The sequence below is a fragment of the Pseudophryne corroboree genome, chromosome 6 (genome assembly GCF_028390025.1).
Source record: "Pseudophryne corroboree isolate aPseCor3 chromosome 6, aPseCor3.hap2, whole genome shotgun sequence".
Classification (NCBI taxonomy): Eukaryota; Metazoa; Chordata; class Amphibia; order Anura; family Myobatrachidae; genus Pseudophryne; species Pseudophryne corroboree.
Genome location: NC_086449.1, coordinates 833,944,925 through 833,968,968, shown reverse-complemented (window position 1 = coordinate 833,968,968; position 24,044 = coordinate 833,944,925). Strand labels below are relative to the sequence as shown.

At 47.0% G+C, this 24,044-nt stretch overlaps 1 protein-coding gene across 13 annotated transcripts in view; it reads right to left on the bottom strand.

Moving 5' to 3' along the window:
- Window positions 1–24,044, bottom strand: part of C2CD5 (C2 calcium dependent domain containing 5) — a 195,085-nt gene that overhangs the window by 10,235 nt on the left and 160,806 nt on the right. For all 13 annotated transcript variants that reach the window (XM_063929383.1, XM_063929381.1, XM_063929385.1 and 10 more), the window contains 7 exons: window positions 23,790–23,930; window positions 4,458–4,521; window positions 3,673–3,734; window positions 3,475–3,573; window positions 3,028–3,117; window positions 2,834–2,921; window positions 1,260–1,346 (listed from right to left, as the gene is read on the bottom strand). In XM_063929383.1, the coding sequence (XP_063785453.1) occupies window positions 1,260–1,346; window positions 2,834–2,921; window positions 3,028–3,117; window positions 3,475–3,573; window positions 3,673–3,734; window positions 4,458–4,521; window positions 23,790–23,930 (631 nt within the window). The remainder of the gene's footprint in view (window positions 1–1,259; window positions 1,347–2,833; window positions 2,922–3,027; window positions 3,118–3,474; window positions 3,574–3,672; window positions 3,735–4,457; window positions 4,522–23,789; window positions 23,931–24,044) is intronic.

The following is a 24,044-nucleotide window of genomic DNA, read 5'->3' as shown; positions in this document are numbered from 1 at the left end:
GCGGTACAAGACACACACTCTTTGCCTGACATAATGTAATGTGACAGCACACACACACACACGAAAGGTTAAGCACAAGTAAACCACAAAGAGCCCTTCAGGGAGACACAGAGATGTGCCAAGCTTAGCCGGGTTGCAGACTAAGTACCCTGATAGGGGACTTAGAACACTAATAGTGTCTCCCCCACCCTGCTATGACCCCCTGGTACCGCTGAGGTAAACTGGAGACACACTGGAGGAGCTGTGCGTCCCTGTCCTGTCAGCGTCTGTGTCCACTGTAGAGGGAAAATGGCGCTGGTGAGCTGCTGGATCCTCTCATTGTGAAGCCCCGCCCCTTCAATGGCGCGTGGTCTTCCCGCTTTTTTTTTATACTGGCTGAGGAATCTGGTGCTTAAAATGGAGAAAACCGTTTTAAGGCTGTTGTGCCAGTATGTGTACAGTGTACAGGGACGCAGTTGTGTATTGTGTCCGGAGAAGCCGTGCGTCTCCGTACCCTCGTGCCGCCATAATGGCTGGCGCCCCGCAAGCCAGGACGCCGGCTCAGTACTCACCACTCTTCATTCTTCTGGCTCTGTTAGGGGTGGCGGCGTGCTGCAGGAAGGTACGCTCGCCGTGGTGAGACTGGTCTTGCGAATAGCTCCCTCAGGAGCTCAGTGACCTGTCAGCAGGGAATGGGACCATTAACCCTTGAAGAGTTTGGGCCATCCCCAAAGTCCCACGAAGCAGGCAGGCTGCCTGAAAATAACAAACAGAGAAAATAAATGCAGAAAACTCTTCAGGAGCTTCCATAAGCGTGACCGGCTCCTCCGGGCACATTTTCTAAACTGAGTTTGGTAGGAGGGGCATAGAGGGAGGAGCCAGCACACACTATCAAATTCTTAAAGTGCCCATGGCTCCTAGTGGACCCGCCTATACCCCATGGTACTAAATGGACCCCAGTATTCTCTAGGACGTAATTAGAAAGGTGATAACACACCAGCCAATCAGCTCCTGTCATTTTTCCAAATACATAATGATTGGCTGGTGCGTTATCACTGCTATATCCCTTCTCCAGGCTTAATACATCTGCCCCACTGCACACAAAGGGGCGCGTTTCCTAACCTGACAGCGCTCATAGTATGTGAGAAGGATCGCAGTCCTGACCCTCTGTCCCTGGTAACAATTGTGGGCGCTGCAATGCCTCTGTTCTTCTCGCGTCACTAGTGAGTGTAAACTATGGAGGTAAGTACATCTGGGTGCGGGTGTGTCTCTGGTCTCACCTTTAGCTGGGGAGAAGGGCTGCAGACCGGGAGACTCCGAAGATAATTCCATAGTGAACTGCAGTAGCTCATCAGTGTCTGTGGATCCTTGTACAGGACAAGAGAAAGGATCAGGTCAGTTTCATATATACAGCGCATGGAGACACTGTGATACACGTCATACAGGTTACAGGCAGCACTGTGGTAGGATGGTCAGCATTACTGCCTCACAGCACTCAAAAATTCAATTTGTGAGGAGTTTGTATGTTCTCCCCATGTCGGTGTGTGTTTCCTCCACACTCAAAAAATATAATTTTGTCATCTGACATAATGAACCCTATTGTGTCCATGAGTCAGAGACTATAGATTGTAAGCTCTTCTGGGGCAGGGACGGATGTGAGTGATATATTCTCTGTACAGCGCTGCGTAATAGGTGTGTGCTATATAAGTAACTGGTAATACATAATACTGCAGCGTGTGCAAGGCTCTCTCTGTGATCCTGTCACAAGTTATACATATACAGATGGGTCCATGTTTATCTTGGCCTTTAATACGAGTAACTGAGCCAGAGCAGTCAGACTTAATCCCCTGCTGTAATGACTTAATCCCCTGCTGCATTGTTCTATCAGTATTGTATTGCAGCAGAGAACAATAGATGAAGGTCTTATGCTAATAAACTATGGTGTGCCTAGGTGCAGCAGAGAAGTCAAGATAAATGTGGATCCATCTGTACATTACATAATGTGTCCTTATAATGACGGAAGCCATGCACTCTCCCATGCAGTGATGCAGAGTAGGGTCATGCACAGAGTCACTATGAGGATGTCACATATGCGGTAAGAACCCGCGTTATTGTCTGTGACAGAGGCGGTGACGTCGGATAAGAACGACCGCAGTGTCTTTCTAGAAGGGACTGGGGACCTCTCTCCGATACACCTCTGCTCCAACAGCGCACCTGAGGTGCCCCTGGATGGCTCTCACAGAGGTGCCCTGTGACTGGCACAGCAGATGTAGCTTCTGTCTTGTGGCGTCTGCTTTCTGCCACCTGACCGCAGACTGGGCAAGAAACAGGTTTATAAATCCAGCCAGGGGCTACGGCCTTATGTCACAGCACACTTATCTCTCTCGCTGTTATTCTCAAGGACGGACCCCAATGGACTCCAATCCAGATACCCAGATGAGATCCCAACGCTCCCACCTCCCTGGCCTGGGAGAGACTCCCCGTCAGATGGAATGTGAAGACGTAGTGTATGAGGGCTGGAGAACCCTGCCCTGTGGAAGCCTCTGTGCTATAGAAGTTGGGATAAAGGGACCTTTCTCCTTATGGAGAGACCAGGAAGACGGCTCCCCGCTACTATTTGCGTCCTTGTTCCTTTCATACACTTGAGTGACAGAAGAACGCACCTCGACTTTCTGTGAAATCAGCTTTGTATGACGTGGATGTCACTTTTCTGCATATAAAAAGGTAGGAACTACCGTAAGCTGTGTCCGTAAACGCCCCACTGCTCCCCTTGTACCACAACGTAAACATGTACGTTATACATAACAGATGTGCGAGTATCTGTAGAGACACTGGTGGGGGGTTTCCTGCTCACCCCGAGGCTGACTGCATTCCGTCCTGCTCTTACTGGCTTGTAGTGCATCTTGTTTGTCAAAGGTGATAGCGACAGCGGTGACGGCGACCTGCCATAAGACGGACAGAACACAGAGTTACTATCACCACTCGTGGAGGCCGCTACTTGTAGAACATACATAACGCCGTACAGCGCCCAGCGACATATCAGTGTACCTGTATGGACTCATCCTCCGGAACCGCAACCGTGAAATTGACGTGACAGAGACAGCACGGGATCATGGATCGCAGCTTGAAGTAAAGAGACTGGAGATAACGAGAGTAACAGAGTCGTTTCAGGAGAAGTATCAGACTAACCTTCCCAAGGAATACAGAGAAACCTAAGCAGAGGACGGCCTTGTACACAGGTGTAATATTACTATACGGTGTAATATAAGCATCATGACATTCCTGTGGGCAAAGGTCTGCCATGCAGAGCGGACCCGTATCCTGCCAGCATTTACCTTCAACAAATCACTTTACCTAAAGAACAATAAAAGGCTATACCGACAATAAAGCCCTGTAGCGGCTCTTATACCGTATCGCACATGTGCAGCCGCTAGATCATATCGTAAACGCGCAGCAACGCTTGTATATCGCTGCGAGAGAGACAGGGCGGCGCACCTTCAGCAGGTTCTCACACAGGTCATTGAAGTTCTTGTTGAGCGTCGGGTTTGTCAGGTTGATGTTGGAGAGACGGATGGCTCTGACCGAGGTGAACATCTGGGAAGGAGGAAACGATGAGTGACTGCATGCCCGGTATACAACGCTATTTATGTAACTGGTGATAAAAGCATGATAGACTGTACACGGTACACTCACCTGTATATCTGACGTCCAGTTGTTTATCCCAGGCATCTTTTCTATGTTACAGCTGTAAAATCCTGTATGGGGGGGACACAGCACGGGGTCTGTACTGTAATAATATATAGGAAACGTGCTGCCAGCACCAGGACAATATACTCACACAGACAGTATATACATCTCCTGCTCTCAGATAACTCAATTAGTTTTTCCATAAATGACTATCACAATTGCAGATACAGTGTGAGATAATAGTGAACGCACTCAGGGGGTCATTCCGAGTTGATCGCTAGCTGAAAATGTTCGCTGCGCTGCGATGATGAAAAAAAGGCACTTCTGCGCATGCGTATGCGGCGCAATGCGCACGCGCGACGTACTTTCACAACAGCCGAAGTACTTTCACACAAGGTCTAGCGTAGTTTTTCAGTCGCACTGCTGGCCGCAGAGTGATTGACAGGAAGAGGGCGTTTCTGGGTGTCAACTGACCGTTTTCAGGGAGAGATCGAAAAAACGCAGGCGTGCCAGGAAAAACGCAGGCGTGGCTGGCCGAACGCAGGGCGTGTTTGTGACGTCAAATCCGGAACTGAATGGTCTGAAGTGTTCGCAAGCGCTGAGTAGGTTTGAAGCTACTCTGAAACTGCACAAAATTATTTTGTATCCGCTCTGCGATCCTTTCGTTCGCACCTCTGCTAAGCTAAAATACACTCCCAGTGGGAGGCGGCATAGCGTTTGCACGGCTGCTAAAAACAGCTAGCGAGCGATCAACTCGGAATGACCCCCTCAGTGTATCGGCACTACATTACCTGCAGGTGGCGCCACGTCTGTTAGGAGCGAATGTACATCTTCCACTGCGTCCGTATCATCAATCTGAAAAAACAATTGGAACAGGTTTATTATCCTGCTAAGGTAGCCGAGAGGGTTGGATGCTTTTACATTACTATACAGCACAGGTCTCAAACTCGGTCCTCAGGACCCCACACGATTCATGTTTTGTGGGTCACCTGTAGATTTTTTTAAGTGTGATAGTTGGTGATACACAGTGCAGCTGCTGGGTGACATGGAAAATGTGAACCGTGTGGGGTCCTGAGGACCGAGTTTGAGAACCACTGCTATACAGTATATTATGTCTGTTTATAAATGGTAGCAGCGAGCGCCACGTACAACGCGGTGCAGTAACCAGGGAAGAACTCAACAGACTGCGGCAGAAGCATATGAGAGCTCCCAGCTGAATGTGGAGAGAAGAGCGACTGTACAAAGGGCCCCTCCAAGGTTCTGCGAGAGCTCCTGCAATGCGGGGGCTGCCGATGTTGGATACCAGGGAGACTCAGACAAGGGTAAGCAGGTAAGGCATTTGACACTGTCCCACATCGCAGACTGCTAAATAAACTTGAAAGCGTGGGGGAGGATTATAAAACAGTTAAATGGATAAGAACCTGGTTGCAGGATAGGAAACAGACAGTTGTAGTAAATGGAGTGCAATCTATGGAGGGAAATGTTACCAGTGGACTACCCCAGGGATCTGTACTCGGACCAGTTCTCTTTAATATCTTTGTTGGTGACATTGCAAATGGTATTGAAGGGAAAGTATGCCTTTTTGCAGATGAAACAAAGATATGCAATAGGGTAGACACACCGGGAGGGGTAAAACAAATGATTGATGACCTAGCTAGGCTTGAGAAATGGTCAAGAACGTGGCAACTACAGTTTAATGCTAAAAAATGCAAAATCATGCACTTAGGTCTCAAAAACCCAAAGGCTAAATATAGTATCAAGTGTGCTATACTGGAAAGTACTGAGGAGGAAAGGGATCTAGGAGTCACTATCTCAGGTGATATAAAGGATAAATATAGTTATAATGGCACTATACTGGAAACTACTGAGGAGGAAAGGGATCTAGGAGTCACTATTTCAGGTGACATAAAGGGTAAATATTGTATTAATGGCGCTATACTGGAAACTACTGAGGAGGAAAGGGATCTAGGAGTCACTATCTCAGGTGAAATAAAGGATAAATATAGTATTAATGGCACTATACTGGAAACTACTGAGGAGGAAAGGGATCTAGGAATCACTATTTCAGGTGACAAAGGATAAATAAAGTATTAATGGCACTATACTGGAAACTACTGAGGAGGAAAGGGATCTAGGAGTCACTATTTCAGGTGACATAAAGGATAAATATAGTATTAATGGCGCTATAATGGAAACTACTGAGGAGGAAAGGGATCTAGGAGTCACTATTTCAGGTGACATAAAGGATAAATATAGTATTAATGGCACTATAATGGAAACTACTGAGGAGGAAAGGGATCTAGGAGTCAGTATCTCAGGTGACATAAAGGATCACTATAGTATTAATGGCACTATAATGGAAACTACTGAGGAGGAAAGGGATCTAGGAGTCACTATTTCAGGTGACATAAAGGATAAATATAGTATTAATGGCACTATAATGGAAACTACTGAGGAGGAAAGGGATCTAGGAGTCACTATTTCAGGTGACATAAAGGATAAATATAGTATTAATGGCACTATACTGGGAACTACTGAGGAGGAAAGGGATCTATGAGTCACTATTTCAGGTGACATAAAGGATAAATATAGTATTAATGGCGCTATACTGGAAACTACTGAGGAGGAAAGGGATCTAGGAGTCACTATTTCAGGTGACATAAAGGATAAATATAGTATAATGGCACTATACTGGGTACTTCCGAGGAGGAAAGGGATCTAGGAGTCACTATTTCAGGTGACATAAAGGATAAATATAGTATTAATGGCACTATAATGGAAACTACTGAGGAGGAAAGGGATCTAGGAGTCACTATCTCAGGTGACATAAAGGATAAATATAGTATTAATGGCACTATAATGGAAACTACTGAGGAGGAAAGGGATCTAGGAGTCACTATCTTAGGTGGCATAAAGGATAAATATATTATTAATGGCGCTATACTGGAAACTACTGAGGAGGAAAGGGATCTAGGAGTCACTATTTCAGGTGACAAAGTATAAATATAGTATTAATGGCACTATACTGGGTATTACTGAGGAGGAAAGGGATATAGGAGTCACTATTTCAGGTGACATAAAGGATAAATATAGTATTAATGGCGCTATACTGGAAACTACTGAGGAGGAAAGGGATCTAGGAGTCACTATTTCAGGTGACATAAAGGATAAATATAGTATTAATGGCACTATACTGGAACTACTGAGGAGGAAAGGGATCTAGGAGTCACTATTTCAGGTGACATAAAGGATAAATATAGTTTTAATGGCACTATACTGGAAACTACTGAGGAGGAAAGGGATCTAGGAGTCACTATTTCAGGTGACAAAGGATAAATATAGTATAATGGCACTATACTGGGAACTACTGAGGAGGAAAGGGATCTAGGAGTCACTATTTCAGGTGACATAAAGGATAAATATAGTTTCTCCTTCATCCACTAGGGGCCACTGGAGCGCAGTTACAATGGGGAGATAGTAGGCAGTAATTGGGAGCTGGCACTTTAAAATTCTAAAACTGTGGCTAGCTCCTCCCCTACTATGTCCCCCCTCCAAGCCAGACTTTAATTTGTGCCCAAGGGAGCTGGTTCACTTGGGTCTTCTCTGAAGAATTTTATTTATTTTTTTCTCTCTTCTTACTTACATCCACAGACTGGCAGCTCTGCCACTGCCAGTCTGCACCGCGGGAGGCTGCCGGCGGGGTCCCATCGCAGCTGCGTGCGGCTCGGGATGGGCCCCGGCTGAAGGAGACGCTAAGCTCTCTGGAGCCGGCCGTACACCTCTGCGTGCGGCACGTGTCGGGGCCACTCCACCACACACCATAGCGGTGAGTAATACCCCTTTCACACCAGAAATGCAGGGACAAAACCCGGGAATTCTGCCACGGGCTCATGCAGGGACATTCCCAGGTTGGCACCTTTCACACCAGCATTTTTTGCAGAGACATCCCGGGTCTGCACCTTTCATACTGAACCCGGGATGCCCTGCATTTTCTGAAAAAGGGCGTCTCAGAAAAATCACAAGACCAGGAAGTGCCCTGAATAGCCAATCAGCATCAGCAGAGGCAACCCGGGAAGGCGGGACATGTCCCTGCACCATTCACACTGTCCAGATTCCAGGGAAGAACGCGGGACCAACCCTGGTCGATTGCAGGGTTGAAATGCAGGGACAGAAATCCCGGGTTTTTGTCCCTGTACCCTTTCACACCAAGAAATTTCCCGGGTTGATGCGCGTTCATGTGTTTTAACCCGGGAAATTTATGGCTGTGTGAAAGGGGTATAAGTTATTAAATGCTGAGTGCTTCTCTGTCCCCCCCCCCCCCCCTTCACCTCTCTAAGCTCTTCCCCCGCTCTCTACTGGTGGCTTTTAGTTAAAGGGTGGCAGGGGGGCTTGGGAGTAGCTCTGGCTATTTTCTTTAAATATTTATTTATTTATTTAAAACAGCAGCAATTCAAACAGAGACCTGAGTTCAGGTCCGGCTTGTCTACCGCCCGCCCCCCTTCCCGCTCGGATCCCCGCTCAGCGCGGCTCACAGAGCCGCTACAGGGATCCTGCAAAAAGGCGCAAAGCAGTTTCAAATGTGGCGCCTTTGCGGAGGGGGCGGAGCTTAGTCCCGCTCTGCGCCGCCGGAATCAGCGCGCGCTGGCGGCCATTTCCTTTGCTGCAGCGCGGGACGGAGGAGAGCCACGGATCACAGTGAGCCTGTTACAGTGGGGACGGGGGGCAGTGGGGGGCACCTGTATCATCCTTACAGCCTGTCACTGCACAGTATCGTGCAAGAGAGCTCGGGCTGCTGTGGCTGCATTTTCCCCTACTCTCCCCCCTCCCTCCCCTTCTGCCTATTGCTGTTTTCCTGTGGGGGAGGGTCACAGGTGTTAGGTGCTGCCATGGCCAGTAAAGGCTCCATGGCAACACAAAAACAGGGGGGCAATGGTCATGTTTTATGTGAGGAGTCACAGCCATCTACTCAGCCCTCCTCACAACCCCAGAGCACCCCGACATGGACGACCCAACTCACAGAGGTTATGTCTCTGCTGACTGGGGAACTGAAGGCCTCTCGGGAAGATAGAGAGGCGGCCCGGTTCCGACAGCTTGTCCCGGTACCGGAGCCGGAACCTGCATGGGCTGTCTCATTGGCAAAGTCAGTAGAAGGGCTCTCTAGGGCGGTAATCCCTTCCCAAGCCCCGTCCTTTAGCCCCCCTCAACAGGCTTCTAAAAAGATTGCTAGCCTCTGTGTTGCAGGACTTTGACGATGATATGCCTCAATTAGATGAGGCGAGGTTAGATGTACAGGAGGATGTAGATATACAGGATACGGATGACGATCAGGTGTACGGGGACACTGAACCAGTAGCTCAGGGTATAGAGGCTCTTATTACTGCTATTCGCTCAGTATTACAGGTGGAAGAGACGGAGCAGGACACCTTATGTCCTTCAAGGTTTGGCACCAACCAATGCTTGCCGGTGACCTTTCCAGTTTCGGAGGAGCTGGATGCGCTCATAACGGCAGACTGGAAACATCCAGACACAAAATTTCAGGTATCAAGAAAACTGTTGTCTTCCTATTCTTTTCCCGCAGATAGCAGGAAACGTTATGAGACCTCTCCGATTGTGGATCCTTCAGTGTCTCATCTGTCCAAAAAGACGGTCCTACCGGTTTCGGGAGCGACTTCGCTTAAGGAGGAAGTTGGAATCCACCTTGAAGACTATTTACTCGGCGGCGGAGGTATTACATCGCCCGGCGCAGGTAGGTTGTTGGGTCAACAATGCGATCGAAGCTTGGGCGGAGCATTTGTCCTCTGGAATTCGTGACGAATTGCCGGCGGATCAATTGATACAGTTGGCGGAACACATCCGTGAATCAGCCCTTTATCTTTGCAAAGCGTCCAAGGACATATGTATTCTCGGAGCTAGAATTTCCGCTTTAGCAATTGCGGCCAGCAGAGCTCTCTGGCTCCGGCAGTGGCAAGCGGATACGGAATCCAAAAGGGCAGCAGAAGCGTTGCCCTTTACGGGTGAGGTTCTGTTTGGTAAGGATCTGGATGCCTGGATCTCTCAGGCCACCGGTGGTAAGTCGACTTATCTTCCTTCTGCTGCTCCAGCCACTCGCAGGCCATATAGGGGTCCCTCTTTTCGATCCTTTCGTGCCCCTTCCAGATTTCGAGGCCAGGGGAGGAGCTTCTACCTTCCGTGGCCATAGAGGTAGAGGCAGCGGTAGAGGTTCCGCAGCCTCAGCCCAGTCAGAGGTTTAGTCCTCTACCACTACCACCGCATGACGGGCTTCCCTCCCACCTGGGAGATCACAGGGTGGGAGCTCGTCTGTGGGATTTCAAGGAGGTCTGGGTACAGTCCTGTCCAGACGCTTGGGTCTGGGATCTAATCACTTGCGGTTACAAGCTCGATTTTCAGGAACAACCGCCCCAGCGTTTTTTTTACCACGGGTTTGCCAGTTTCCGACAACCGAGGAGTTGCCTTACAGGCGGCGGTCCAGAAGCTTCTATCCCTGTTCCCTCTCATCATCGGAAACAGGGCTATTACTCAAGCCTGTTTCTCGTACCGAAGCCGGACGGCTCGGTCAGGCCAATTCTGAACTTGAAGGATCTCAATCCGTATTTGAGGGTATTCAAGTTCAAGATGGAGTCCCTCCAGTCTGTTATTGCGGGCTTGGAAAAAAACGAGTTTCTGGCGTCCTTAGACATCAAGGATGCATACTTACATGTTCCCATTTGGCCTCCTCATCAGGCTTTTCTCCGGTTCGCGATACAGGACGCTCATTTCCAGTTCCAGGCCCTTCCTTTCGGTCTCTCTTCTGCTCCCAGAGTGTTCACAAAGGTCATGGCGGTCAAGATGGCCCTACTTCGGAAGCAGGGTGTGACGATTGTTCCCTATCTGGACGATCTGCTAATAAAAGCAAGCTCGGCAGAACTGTTGCTTCAGAATATCCGGATGACGCAGGACCTTCTGATTCGACACGGGTGGATCCTGAATTTCCCGAAGTCTCACTTATGCCCCTCACAACGGCTGTTGTTTCTGGGGATTATTCTCGACACGGTCCGTCAGAAGGTTTTCCTTCCTCAGGACAAGATCCTGTCTCTGCAGACACTGGTAAGGTCAGTTCTTCGACACCGTTGGGTGTCAGTGTATCTGTGCATTCGCCTTCTGGGAAAGATGGTAGCAGCGTTCGAAGCTCTTCCGTACGGTCACTTCCACTCTCGACCGTTTTAGCTGTGTCTTCTACATCAGTGGTCAGGATCTCATCTGTTCCTTCATCAAAGGGTGACGCTATCTCCAAAGGCACGGTCGTCGCTTCTCTGGTGGCTCCAGTCGACACATCTGTTGGAAGGAAGGCGGTTCGGTGTATGGGATTGGGCTCTCCTCACCACGGACGCCAGTCTGCGAGGCTGGGGGGCAGTGACCCTGGAACATCGGTTTCAGGGGCGCTGGTCAATTCATGAATCCGCTCACCCCATAAACACTCTCGAACTAAGGGCGGTGTACAATGCTCTGCTTCAGGCACATCACCTACTCCGCGGTCGAGCGATCAGAGTTCAGTCCGACAACGCCACGACGGTGGCGTACATCAACCGCCAGGGCGGCACTCGCAGCCGTGCAGCGATGAGGGAGGTCACCAACATCCTTCTCTGGGCGGAGAAGTATGCTCTGTCCTTCTCGGCGATATTCATTCCGGGAGTGGACAATTGGGAAGTCGATTATCTAAGCCGACAGGACATGCACCCGGGAGAGTGGTCACTACATCCCCAGGTGTTTTGGCAATTGGTCCGCCGGTGGGGAAAACCACAGATCGACCTCATGGCGTCCCGCCTGAACCATCAGTTGCCTCTTTATTACTCTCGGACGAGGGACCCGGCGGCGGCGGGCGTGGATGCCCTCACGGCTCCTTGGAATTTCCGGTTCGTTTACCTCTTTCCTCCTTTCCCGCTGTTGCCGCGGGTTCTGCAGCGCATCAAGAGAGAAAACGCTCTGGTCCTCCTGGTGGCTCCGGATTGGCCACACAGGGTTTGGTACTCCACCCTACACCTGTTGTCAGTAGCCAAGCCTTGGCCCCTGCCACTACGAGACGATCTTCTACAACAGGGTCCTTTTCTTTATCCAGACTTACGCAGGTTACATTTGACGGCGTGACTGTTGAGAAAGCCATCTTGAAAAGGAAGGGGATTCCTCGTACGGTTATACCTACTATGCTTCAGGCTAGAAAGTCAGTCACATCTTCTCACTACTACCGCATTTGGAAGGCTTATGTAGCCTGGTGTGAACGTCGAGAATTTTCTCCTTCCGTGTTTCGCTTAGCCCGCCTTCTCCGTTTTTTGCAGGCAGGTTTTTCAGCAGGCCTAAGACTGGGTTCACTAAAGGTGCAGGTCTCTGCTCTTTCGGTTTTCGCTGCCGGAAGTTCAGACTTTCTTTCAGGGGGTTCTTCGAATACAGCCTCCCTTCCGCCCTCCGACAGCGCCACGGGACCTCAGTCTGGTCCTCTCTTTTCTGCAGTCTTCATTGTTTGAGCCCCTGGAATCAGTGGAGATGAAATATCTCACCTGGAAGGTGGTTCTCCTGGCGCTGGCTTCAGCTAGACGGGTGTCGGAACTTGGGGCTCTCTCTTGTTGACCTCCTTACCTGGTGTTTCATGCTGATAGGGCCGAGCTTCGTACTCGTATGTCTTTTCTACCTAAGGTGGTGTCTGATTTTCACATCAATCAGCCGCTTGTGGTTCCGGCACTCTCGGGGGACTCTCCGGATTCGAGATCATTGGACGTTGTCAGAGCGCTCAAGATCTATGTGGATAGGACTTCAGCTATTCGGAAGTCAGATTCCTTATTTGTTCTCTACGATGCTGCTCGCCGTGGTTGGCCGGCTTCTTAGCAGACCTTGTCTCGATGGATTCGACTGACCATCAGACAAGCTTATTTGGCAGCTTCTCGGGAACCTCCCTCTTCAATTACAGCGCACTCTACGCGCTCTGTGGGACCTTCGTGGGCGGCTGCCCGTGGGGTCTCCATGACTACTTTATGTCGGGCAGCTACTTGGTCGGGCCGACATACGTTTGTCAAATTCTACAAGTTTGACACTTATGCGGCCTCTGCATCGCAGTTTGGCCGAGCGGTTTTACAGGACTCTCAACGCTCTCCCACCCGTTTTGGGAGCTCTGGGACGTCCCCAATGTAACTGCGCTCCAGTGGACCCTGTGGAATCGGAGAAAGGGATTTATCGGTAAGTACCAAAATCCTGATATAATGGCACTATACTGGAAATTACTGAGGAGGAAAGGGATCTAGGAGTCACTATTTCAGGTGACATAAAGGATAAATATAGTATTAATGGCACTATAATGGAAACTACTGAGGAGGAAAGGGATCTAGGAGTCACTATTTCAGGTGACATAAAGGATAAATATAGTATTAATGGCACTATACTGGGAACTACTGAGGAGGAAAGGGATCTAGGAGTCACTGTTTCAGGTGACATAAAGGATAAATATAGTATAATGGCACTATACTGGGAACTACTGAGGAGGAAAGGGATCTAGGAGTCACTATTTCAGGTGACATAAAGGATAAATACAGTATTAATGGCACTATACTGGAGACTACTGAGGAGGAAAGGGATCTAGGAGTCACTATTTCAGGTGACATAAAGGATAAATATAGTATTAATGGCACTATACTGGAAACTACTGAGGAGGAAAGGGATCTAGGAGTCACTATTTCAGGTGACAAAGGATAAATATAGTATTAATGGCACTATACTGGGAACTACTGAGAAGGAAAGGGATCTAGGAGTCACTATTTCAGGTGACATAAAGGATAAATATAGTAATAATGGCGCTATAATGGGAACTACTGAGGAGGAAAGGGATCTAGGAGTCACTATTTCAGGTGACATAAAGGATAAATATAGTATTAATGGCACTATACTGGGAACTACTGAGGAGGAAAGGGATCTAGGAGTCACTATTTCAGGTGACATAAAGGATAAATATAGTATTAATGGCACTATACTGGAAACTACTGAGGAGGAAAGGGATCTAGGAGTCACTATTTCAGGTGACATAAAGGATAAATATAGTGTTAATGGCACTATACTGGGAACTACTGAGGAGGAAAGGGATCTAGGAGTCTCTATTTCAGGTAACATAAAGGATAAATATAGTATTAATGGCGCTATACTGGGAACTACTGAGGAGGAAAGGGATCTAGGAGTCACTATTTCAGGTGACATAAAGGAAAAATATAGTATAATGGCACTATACTGGAAACTACTGAGGAGGAAAGGGATCTAGGAGTCACTATTTCAGGTGACATAAAGGATAAATATAGTGTTAATGGCACTATACTGGAAACTACTGAGGATGAAAGGGATCTAGGAGTCACTATTTCAGGTGACATAAAGGATAAATATAGTATTAATGGCACTATACTGGAAACTACTGAGGAGGAAAGGGATCTAGGAGTCACTATTTCAGGTGACATAAAGGATAAATATAGTGTTAATGGCACTATACTGGGAACTACTGAGGAGGAAAGGGATCTAGGAGTCACTATTTCAGGTGACATAAAGGAAAAATATAGTATAATGGCACTATACTGGAAACTACTGAGGAGGAAAGGGATCTAGGAGTCACTATTTCAGGTGACATAAAGGATAAATATAGTGTTAATGGCACTATACTGGAAACTACTGAGGAGGAAAGGGATCTAGGAGTCACTATCTCAGGTGACATAAAGGATAAATATAGTATTAATGGCACTATACTGGAAACTACTGAGGAGGAAAGGGATCTAGGAGTCACTATCTCAGGTGACATAAAGGATAAATATAGTATTAATGGCACTATACTGGGAGCTACTGAGGAGGAAAGGGATCTAGGAGTCACTATCTCAGGTGACATAAAGGATAAATATAGTATTAATGGCACTATACTGGAAACTACTGAGGAGGAAAGGGATCTTGAAGTCACTATTTCAGGTGACATTAAGGATAAATATAGTATTAATGGCACTATACTGGAAACTACTGAGGAGGAAAGGGATCTAGGAGTCACTATTTCAGGTGACATAAAGGAAAAATATAGTATTAATGGCACTATACTGGAACTACTGAGGAGGAAAGGGATCTAGGAGTCACTATCTCAGGTGACATAAAGGATAAATATAGTATTAATGGCACTATACTGGAAACTACTGAGGAGGAAAGGGATCTAGGAGTCACTATTTCAGGTGACATAAAGGATAAATAATAAGATTTTACTTACCGATAAATCTATTTCTCATAGTCCGTAGTGGATGCTGGGGACTCCGTCAGGACCATGGGGAATAGCGGCTCCGCAGGAGACAGGGCACAAAAGCAAGCTTTTAGGATCACATGGTGTGTACTGGCTCCTCCCCCTATGACCCTCCTCCAAGCCTCAGTTAGGTACTGTGCCCGGACGAGCGTACACAATAAGGAAGGATCTTGAATCCCGGGTAAGACTCATACCAGCCACACCAATCACACCGTACAACTTGTGATTTGAACCCAGTTAACAGTATGATAACAATGAAGTAGCCTCTAAAAAAGATGGCTCACAACAATAATAACCCGATTTTTTTTTTGTAACAATAACTATGTACAAGTAATGCAGACACTCCGCACTTGGGATGGGCGCCCAGCATCCACTACGGACTATGAGAAATAGATTTATCGGTAAGTAAAATCTTATTTTCTCTAACGTCCTAGTGGATGCTGGGGACTCCGTCAGGACCATGGGGATTATACCAAAGCTCCCAAACGGGCGGGAGAGTGCGGATGACTCTGCAGCACCGAATGAGAGAACTCCAGGTCCTCCTCAGCCAGGGTATCAAATTTGTAGAATTTAGCAAACGTGTTTGCCCCTGACCAAGTAGCTGCTCGGCCAAGTTGTAAAGCCGAGACCCCTCGGGCAGCCGCCCAAGATGAGCCCACCTTCCTTGTGGAATGGGCATTTACAGATTTTGGCTGTGGCAGGCCTGCCACAGAATGTGCAAGCTGAATTGTACTACAAATCCAACGAGCAATAGTCTGCTTAGAAGCAGGAGCACCCAGCTTTTTGGGTGCCTACAATATAAACAGCAAGTCAGACTTTCTGACTCCAGCCGTCCCGGAATTATATATATATATATATTTTCAGGGCCCTGACAACGTCTAGCAACTTGGAGTCCTCCAAGTCCCTAGTAGCCGCAGGCACCACAATAGGTTGTTTCAGGTGAAACGCTGACACCACCTTAGGAAGAAACTGGGGACGAGTCCGCAGTTCTGCCCTGTCCGAATGGAAAATCAAATATGGGCTTTTGTAAGACAAAGCCGCCAATTTTGACAATCGCCTGGCCGAGGCCAGGGCCAACAGCATGGTCACTTTCCATGTGAGATATTTCAAATCCACAGATTTGAGTGGTTCAAACCAATATGATTTAAGGAATCCCAACACTACGTTGAGATCCCACGGTGCCACTGGAGGCACACAAGGGCTGTATATGCAATACTCCCTTGACAAACGTCTGGACTTCAGGAACTGAAGCCAATTCTTTCTGGAAGAAAATCTATAGGGCCGAAACTTGAACCTTAATGGACCCCAATTTGAGGCTCATAGACACTCCTGTTTGCAGGAAGTGCAGAAATCGACCTAGTTGAAATTTTTTCGTGGGGCCCTCCTGGCCTCACCCACGCAACATATTTTTACCACATGTGGTGATAACGTTGTGCGGTCACCTCCTTCCTGGCTTTGACCAGGGTAGGTATAACCTCTTCCGGAATGCCTTTTCCCTTAGGATCCGGCGTTCAAACCGCCATGCCGTCAAACGCAGTCGCGGTAAGTCTTGGAACAGACAAGGTCCCTGCTGGAGCAGGTCCTTTCTTAAAGGCCGATGCCACGGTTCCTCTTGGAACAGACATGGTACTTGCTGAAAGCAAATCCCTTCTTAGCTCCCGAGGCCATTAGTCCTCTGTGAGCATCTCTTGAAGTTCCGGTTACCAAGTCCCTCTTGGCCAATCCGGAGCCACGAGTATAGTTCTTACTCCTCTATGTCTTATAATTCTCAATACCTTGGTTATGAGAAGCAGAGGAGGGAACACATACACCGACTGTTACACCCACGGTGTTACCAGGACGTCCACAGCTATCGCCTGAAGGTCTCGTGACCTGGCGCAATACCTGTCCCATTTTTTTTGTTCGGGCGGGACGCCATCATGTCCACCTTTGGTCTTTCCCAACGGTTCACAATCATGCGGAAAACTTCCCGATGAAGTTCTCACTCTCCCGGGTGGAGGTCGTGCCTGCTGAGGAAGTCTGCTTCCCAGTCGTCCACTCCCGGAATGAACACTGCTGACAGTGCTATCACATGATTTTCCGCCTAGCGAAAAATCCTTGCAGTTTTGCCACTGCCCTCCTGCTTCTTGTGCCGCCCTTTCTGTTTACGTGGGCGACTGCCGTGATGTTATCCCACTGGATCAATACCGGCTGACCTTGAAGCAGAGGTCTTGCTTAGCTTAGAGCATTATAAATTCGCTCTTAGCTCCAGTATATTTATGTGGAGAGAATTCTCCAGACTTGATCACACTCCTTGTGTGACTGCTCCCCAGCCTCTCAGGCTGGCCTCCGTGGTCACGAGCATCCAATCCTGAATGCCGAATCTGCGGCCCTCTAGAAGATGAGCACTCTGTAATCACCACAGGAGAGACACCCTTGTCCTTGGATATAGGGTTATCCGCTGATGCATCTGAAGATGCGATCCGGACCATTTGTCCAGCAGATCCCACTGAAGAGTTCTTGCGTGAAATCTGCCGAATGGAAGCGCTTCGTAATAAGCCACCATTTTTACCAGGACTCTTGTGCAATGATGCACTGACACTTTTCCTGGTTTTAGGAGGATCCCGATTAGCTCGGATAACTCCCTGGCTTTCTCCTCTGGGAGAAACACCTTTTCCTGGACTGTGTCCAGAATCATCCCTAGGACCAGCAGACGTGTCGTCGGAACAACTGCGGTTTTGGAATATTTAGAATCCACCCGTGCTGTCGTAGAACTACTTGAGATAGTGCTACTCCGACCTCCAACTGTTCTCTGGACCTTGTTCTTATCAGGAGGTCGTCCATTTTCTTTGAAGACGAATCCTCCTTTCGGTCATTACCTTGGTAAGGACCCGGGGTGCCTTGGACAATCCAACGGCATCGTCTTGAAACTGATAGTGACAGTTCTGTACCACGAACCTGAGGTACCCTTGGTGAGAAAAGGCAAATTTTGGGACATGGAGGTAAGCATCCCTGATGTCCCGGGACACCATATAGTCCCCTTGTTCTTTGCTATCACTGCTCTGAGTGACTCCATCTGGATTTGAACCCTTGTAAGTGTTCAAATTTTTCAGATTTAGAATAGGTCTCACCTAGCCTTCAGTACCACCATATAGTGTGGAGTAATACCCCTTTCCTTGTTGTCGGAGGGGTAAATTTATTATCACCTGCTGGGAATACAGCTTGTGAATTGTTTTCAATACTGCCTCCCTGTCGGAGGGAGACATTGGTACAGCAGACTACAGGAACCTGCGAGGGGGGAAACCTCTCGACATTCCAATCTGTACCCCTTGGATACTACTTGTAGGATCCAGGGGTCCTGTACGGTCCCAGCGTCATGCTGAGAACTTGGTAGAAGCGGTGGAGGGCTTCTGTTCCTGGGAATGGGCTGCCTGCTGCAGTCTTCTTCCCTTTCCTCTATCCCTGGGCAGATATGACTCTTATAGGGACGAAAGGACTGAGGCTGAAAAGACGGTGTCTTTTTCTGCAGAGATGTGACTTAGGGTAAAAAACTGTGGATTTTCCAGCAGTTGCCCTGGCCACCAGGTCCCATGGACCGACCCCAAATAACTCCTCCCCTTTATACGGCAATACATCTTTGTGCCGTTTGGAATCTGCATCACCTGACCACTGTCGTGTCCATAAACATCTTCTTGCAGATATGGACATCGCATTTACTCTTGATGCCAGAGTGCAAATATCCCTCTGCGCATCTCGCATATATAGAAATGCATCCTTTAAATGCTCTATAGTCAATAAAATACTGTCCCTGTCAAAGGTATCAATATTTTTAGTCAGGGAATCCGACCAAGCCACCTCAGCTCTGCACATCCAGGCTGAGGCGATCGCTGGTCGCAGTATAACACCAGCATGTGTGTGTATACTTTTTAGGATATTTTTCAGCCTCCTATCAGCTGGCTCCTTAAGTACGGCCCTATCCGTAGATGGTACCGCCACTTGTTCTGATAAGCGTGTGAGCGCCTTATCCACCCTGAGGGGTGTTTCCCACCGCGCCTTAACTTCTGGCGGGAAAGGGTATACCGCCAATAATTTTCTATCGGGGGAAACCCACGCATCATCACACACTTCATTTAATTTATCTGATTCAGGAAAAACTACAGGTAGTTTTTTCACCTCACACATAATACCCTTTTTTGTGGTACTTGGAGTATCAGAAATATGTAACACCTCCTTCATTGCCCTTACGTGTGGCCCTAAAAGAAAATACGTTTGTTTCTTCACCGTCGACACTGAAATCAGTGTCCGTGTCTGTGTCGACCGACTGAGGTAAATGGGCATTTTACAGCCCCTGACGGTGTTTGAGACGCCTGGACAGATACTAATTTGTTCGCCGGCCCTCTCATGTCGTCAACCGGCTTGCAGCGTGTTGACATTGTCACGTAATTTCCATAAATAAGCCATCCATTCCGGTGTCGACTCCCTAGAGAGTGACATCACCATTACAGGCAATTTGCTCCGCCTCCTCACCAATATTTTCCTCATACATGTCGACACACACGTACCGACATACAGCACACACATAGGGAATGCTCTGATAGAGGACAGGACCCACTAGCCCTTTGGGGAGACAGAGGGAGAGTTTGCCAGCACACACCAAAACGCTATAATTATCCAGGGACAACCTTTATATAAGTGTTCCTCCCTTATAGCATTTTAATATATATACATATCGCCAAATCAGTGCCCCCCCTCTCTGTTTTAACCCTGTTTCTGTAGTGCAGTGCAGGGGAGAGCATGGGAGCCTTCCCACCAGCCTTTCTGTGAGGGAAAATGGCGCTGTGTGCTGAGGAGAATAGGCCCCGCCCCCTTTTCGGCGGGCTTCTTCTCCGGAGTTTTAGATATCTGGCAGGGGTTAAATACATCCATATAGCCTCAAGGGCTATATGTGATGTATTTTTCGCCATACAGGTATTATACATTGCTGCCCAGGGCGCCCCCCCCCAGCGCCCTGCACCCTCCGTGACCGCTGTGTGAAGTGTGCTGACAACAATGGCGCACAGCTGCAGTGCTGTGCGCTACCTGATGAAGACTGAGAGTCTTCTGCCGCCTGGTTCCGGACCTCTTCATCTTCAGCGTCTGCAAGGGGGGTCGGCGGCGCGGCTCCGGGACGAACCCCAGGGCGAGCCCTGTGTTCCGACTCCCTCTGGAGCTATGTCCAGTAGCCTAAGAATCCAATCCATCCTGCACGCAGGTGAGTTGAAAATCTCTCCCCTAAGTCCCTCGATGCAGTGAGCCTGTTGCCAGCAGGACTCACTGAAACTAAAGAACCTAAAAACTTTTTCTAAGTAACTCTTTAAGAGAGCCACCTAGATTGCACCCTTCTCGGCCGGGCACAAAAACCTAACTGAGGCTTGGAGGAGGGTCATAGGGGGAGGAGCCAGTACACACCATGTGATCCTAAAAGCTTGCTTTTGTGCCCTGTCTCCTGCGGAGCCGCTATTCCCCATGGTCCTGACGGAGTCCCCAGCATCCACTAGGACGTTAGAGAAATAGTATTAATGGCACTATACTGGGAGCTACTGAGGAGGAAAGGGATCTAGGAGTCACTATTTCAGGTGACATAAAGGATAAATATAGTATTAATGGCACTATAATGGAAACTACTGAGGAGGAAAGGGATCTAGGGGTCATTATTTCAGGTGACATAAAGGATAAATATAGTATTAACGGCACTATACTGGAGACTACTGAGGAGGAAAGGGATCTAGGAGTCACTATTTCAGGTGACATAAAGGATAAATATAGTATAATGGCACTATACTGGAAACTACTGAGGAAAGGGATCTAGGAGTCACTATTTCAGGTCACATAAAGGCTAAATATAGTATTAATGGCGCTATACTGGAAACTACAGAGGAGGAAAGGGATCTAGGAGTCACTATTTCAGGTGACATAAAGGATAAATATAGTATTAATGGCGCTATACTGGAAACTACTGAGGAGGAAAGGGATCTAGGAGTCACTATTTCAGGTGACATAAAGGACAAATATAGTATTAATGGCACTATACTGGGAACTACTGAGGAAGAAAGGGATCTAGGAGTCACTATTTCAGGTGACATAAAGGATAAATATAGTATTAATGGCGCTATACTGGAAACTACTGAGGAGGAAAGGGATCTAGGAGTCACTATTTCAGGTGACATAAAGGATAAATATAGTATTAATGGCGCTATACTGGAAACTACTGAGGAGGAAAGGGATCTAGGAGTCACTATTTCAGATGACATAAAGGATAAATATAGTATTAATGGCGCTATACTGGAAACTACTGAGGAGGAAAGGGATCTAGGAGTCACTATTTCAGGTGACATAAAGGACAAATATAGTATTAATGGCACTATACTGGGAACTACTGAGGAAGAAAGGGATCTAGGAGTCACTATTTCAGGTGACATAAAGGATAAATATAGTATTAATGGCGCTATACTGGAAACTACTGAGGAGGAAAGGGATCTAGGAGTCACTATTTCAGGTGACATAAAGGATAAATATAGTATTAATGGCGCTATACTGGGTATTACTGAGGAGGAAAGGGATCTAGGAGTCACTATTTCAGGTGACATAAAGGATAAATATAGTATTAATGGCACTATACTGGGAACTACTGAGGAAGAAAGGGATCTAGGAGTCACTATTTCAGGTGACATAAAGGATAAATATAGTATTAATGGCACTATACTGGGAGCTACTGAGGAGGAAAGGGATCTAGGAGTCACTATCTCAGGTGACATAAAGGATAAATATAGTATTAATGGCACTATACTGGAAACTACTGAGGAGTAAAGGGATCTAGGAGTCACTATCTCAGGTGACATAAAGGATAAATATAGTATTAATGGCACTATACTGGGAACTACTGAGGAGGAAAGGGATCTAGGAGTCACTATTTCAGGTGACATAAAGGATAAATATAGCATTAATGGCACTATACTGGAAACTACTGAGGAGGAAAGGGATCTAGGAGTCACTATTTCAGGTGACATAAAGGATAAATATAGTATTAATGGCACTATACTGGGAACTACTGAGGAGGAAAGGGATCTAGGAGTCACTATTTCAGGTGACATAAAGGATAAATATAGCATTAATGGCACTATACTGGAAACTACTGAGGAGGAAAGGGATCTAGGAGTCACTATCTCAGGTGACATAAAGGATAAATATAGTATTAATGGCACTATACTGGGAACTACTGAGGAGGAAAGGGATCTAGGAGTCACTATTTCAGGTGACATAAAGGATAAATATAGCATTAATGGCACTATACTGGAAACTACTGAGGAGGAAAGGGATCTAGGAGTCACTATTTCAGGTGACATAAAGGATAAATATAGTATTAATGGCACTATACTGGAAACTACTGAGGAGGAAAGGGATCTAGGAGTCACTATTTCAGGTGACATAAAGGATAAATATAGTATTAATGGCACTATACTGGGAACTACTGAGGAGGAAAGGGATCTAGGAGTCACTATTTCAGGTGACATAAAGGATAAATATAGTATTAATGGCGCTATACTGGGGACTACTGAGGAGGAAAGGGATCTAGGAGTCACTATTTCAGGTGACATAAAGGATAAATATAGTATTAATGGCGCTATACTGGAAACTACTGAGGAGGAAAGGGATCTAGGAGTCACTATTTCAGGTGACATAAAGGATAAATATAGTATTAATGGCACTATACTGGAAACTACTGAGGAGGAAAGGGATCTAGGAGTCACTATTTCAGGTGACATAAAGGATAAATATAGTATTAATGGCACTATACTGGGAACTACTGAGGAGGAAAGGGATCTAGGAGTCACTATTTCAGGTGACATAAAGGATAAATGTAGTATAATGGCACTATACTGGAAACTACTGAGGAGGAAAGGGATCTAGGAGTCACTATTTCAGGTGACATAAAGGCAGGTAAGCAATGTAACAAGGCAATGAGGAAGGCTAGTCAGATGCTTGGCTGCATTGGGAGAGGAATCAGCAGCAGGAAGAAAGAAGTAATAATACCACTGTATAGGTCATTGGTGCGGCCTCATCTAGAATACTGTATTCAGTTCTGGAGAGCATGGGGGAAATTTACTAAGATGGGAGTTCTATTTAAGATGGGATGTTGCCTGTAGCAACCAATCAGATTCCAGGTATTATCTTCTAGAAGGTGCTATATAAATGAGAAGTAGAAGCTGATTGGTTGCTATGGGCAACATCCCATCTTAAATAGAACTCCCATCTTAGTAAATTTATCCCCATATCTCCAGAAGGATATAAATACATTAGAGAGTGTACAAAGAAGGGAAATTAAAATGGTGCATGGCCTACATCACAAAACTTACCCGGAAAGGCTAAAAGATCTTAACATGTATAATTTGGAGGAGAGAAGGGAAAGTGGGGACATGATAGAAACTTTCAAATATATCAAGAGTCTTAACAAAGTTCAGGAGGGAAACATTCTTCAAAGGAAGAGAAATATTAGAACTCGACATACACTGAGACTGGAGGGGGGGAGGTTCAGGGGAAATGTAAGGAAAAATTACTTCACATAAAGGGTAGTGGATAAGTGGAATAGCCTCCCATCAGAGGTGGTAGAGGCTAAGACTGTAGAGCAATGTAACATGCATGGGATAGGCATATGAATATCCTTACAAAGAATTAAGGTTCAAAAAGGGTTGAGATTGCTTAAAGGATAAAAAAAGGGGCAGACTAGATGGGCCAAGTGGTTCTTATCTGCCGTCACATTCTGTGTTTCTATGTTTCTACGTTTGAAGTGTGGAAGGGTCTGCCGGCCTCTCACCTCCAGGACAAAGGCGTCCTTTTTGCCATGAGACAGGTCCAGCTCCATAACTTCATCTGAGCTTTCAGACTGAGAGCGAAGCACTCGGGTCCTCTGCCTGGGCTCTGGGATGGGGGAACCCACCGTCTCCTCCAAAATTTCCTACAGTAACATGAGAGCATTCAATAGCACAGAATACCAACAAACAATATCAACTAAAACCAGACATCAAATGTATGAGGACAACTGCTACACAATATATACAAAGGTAAGTCC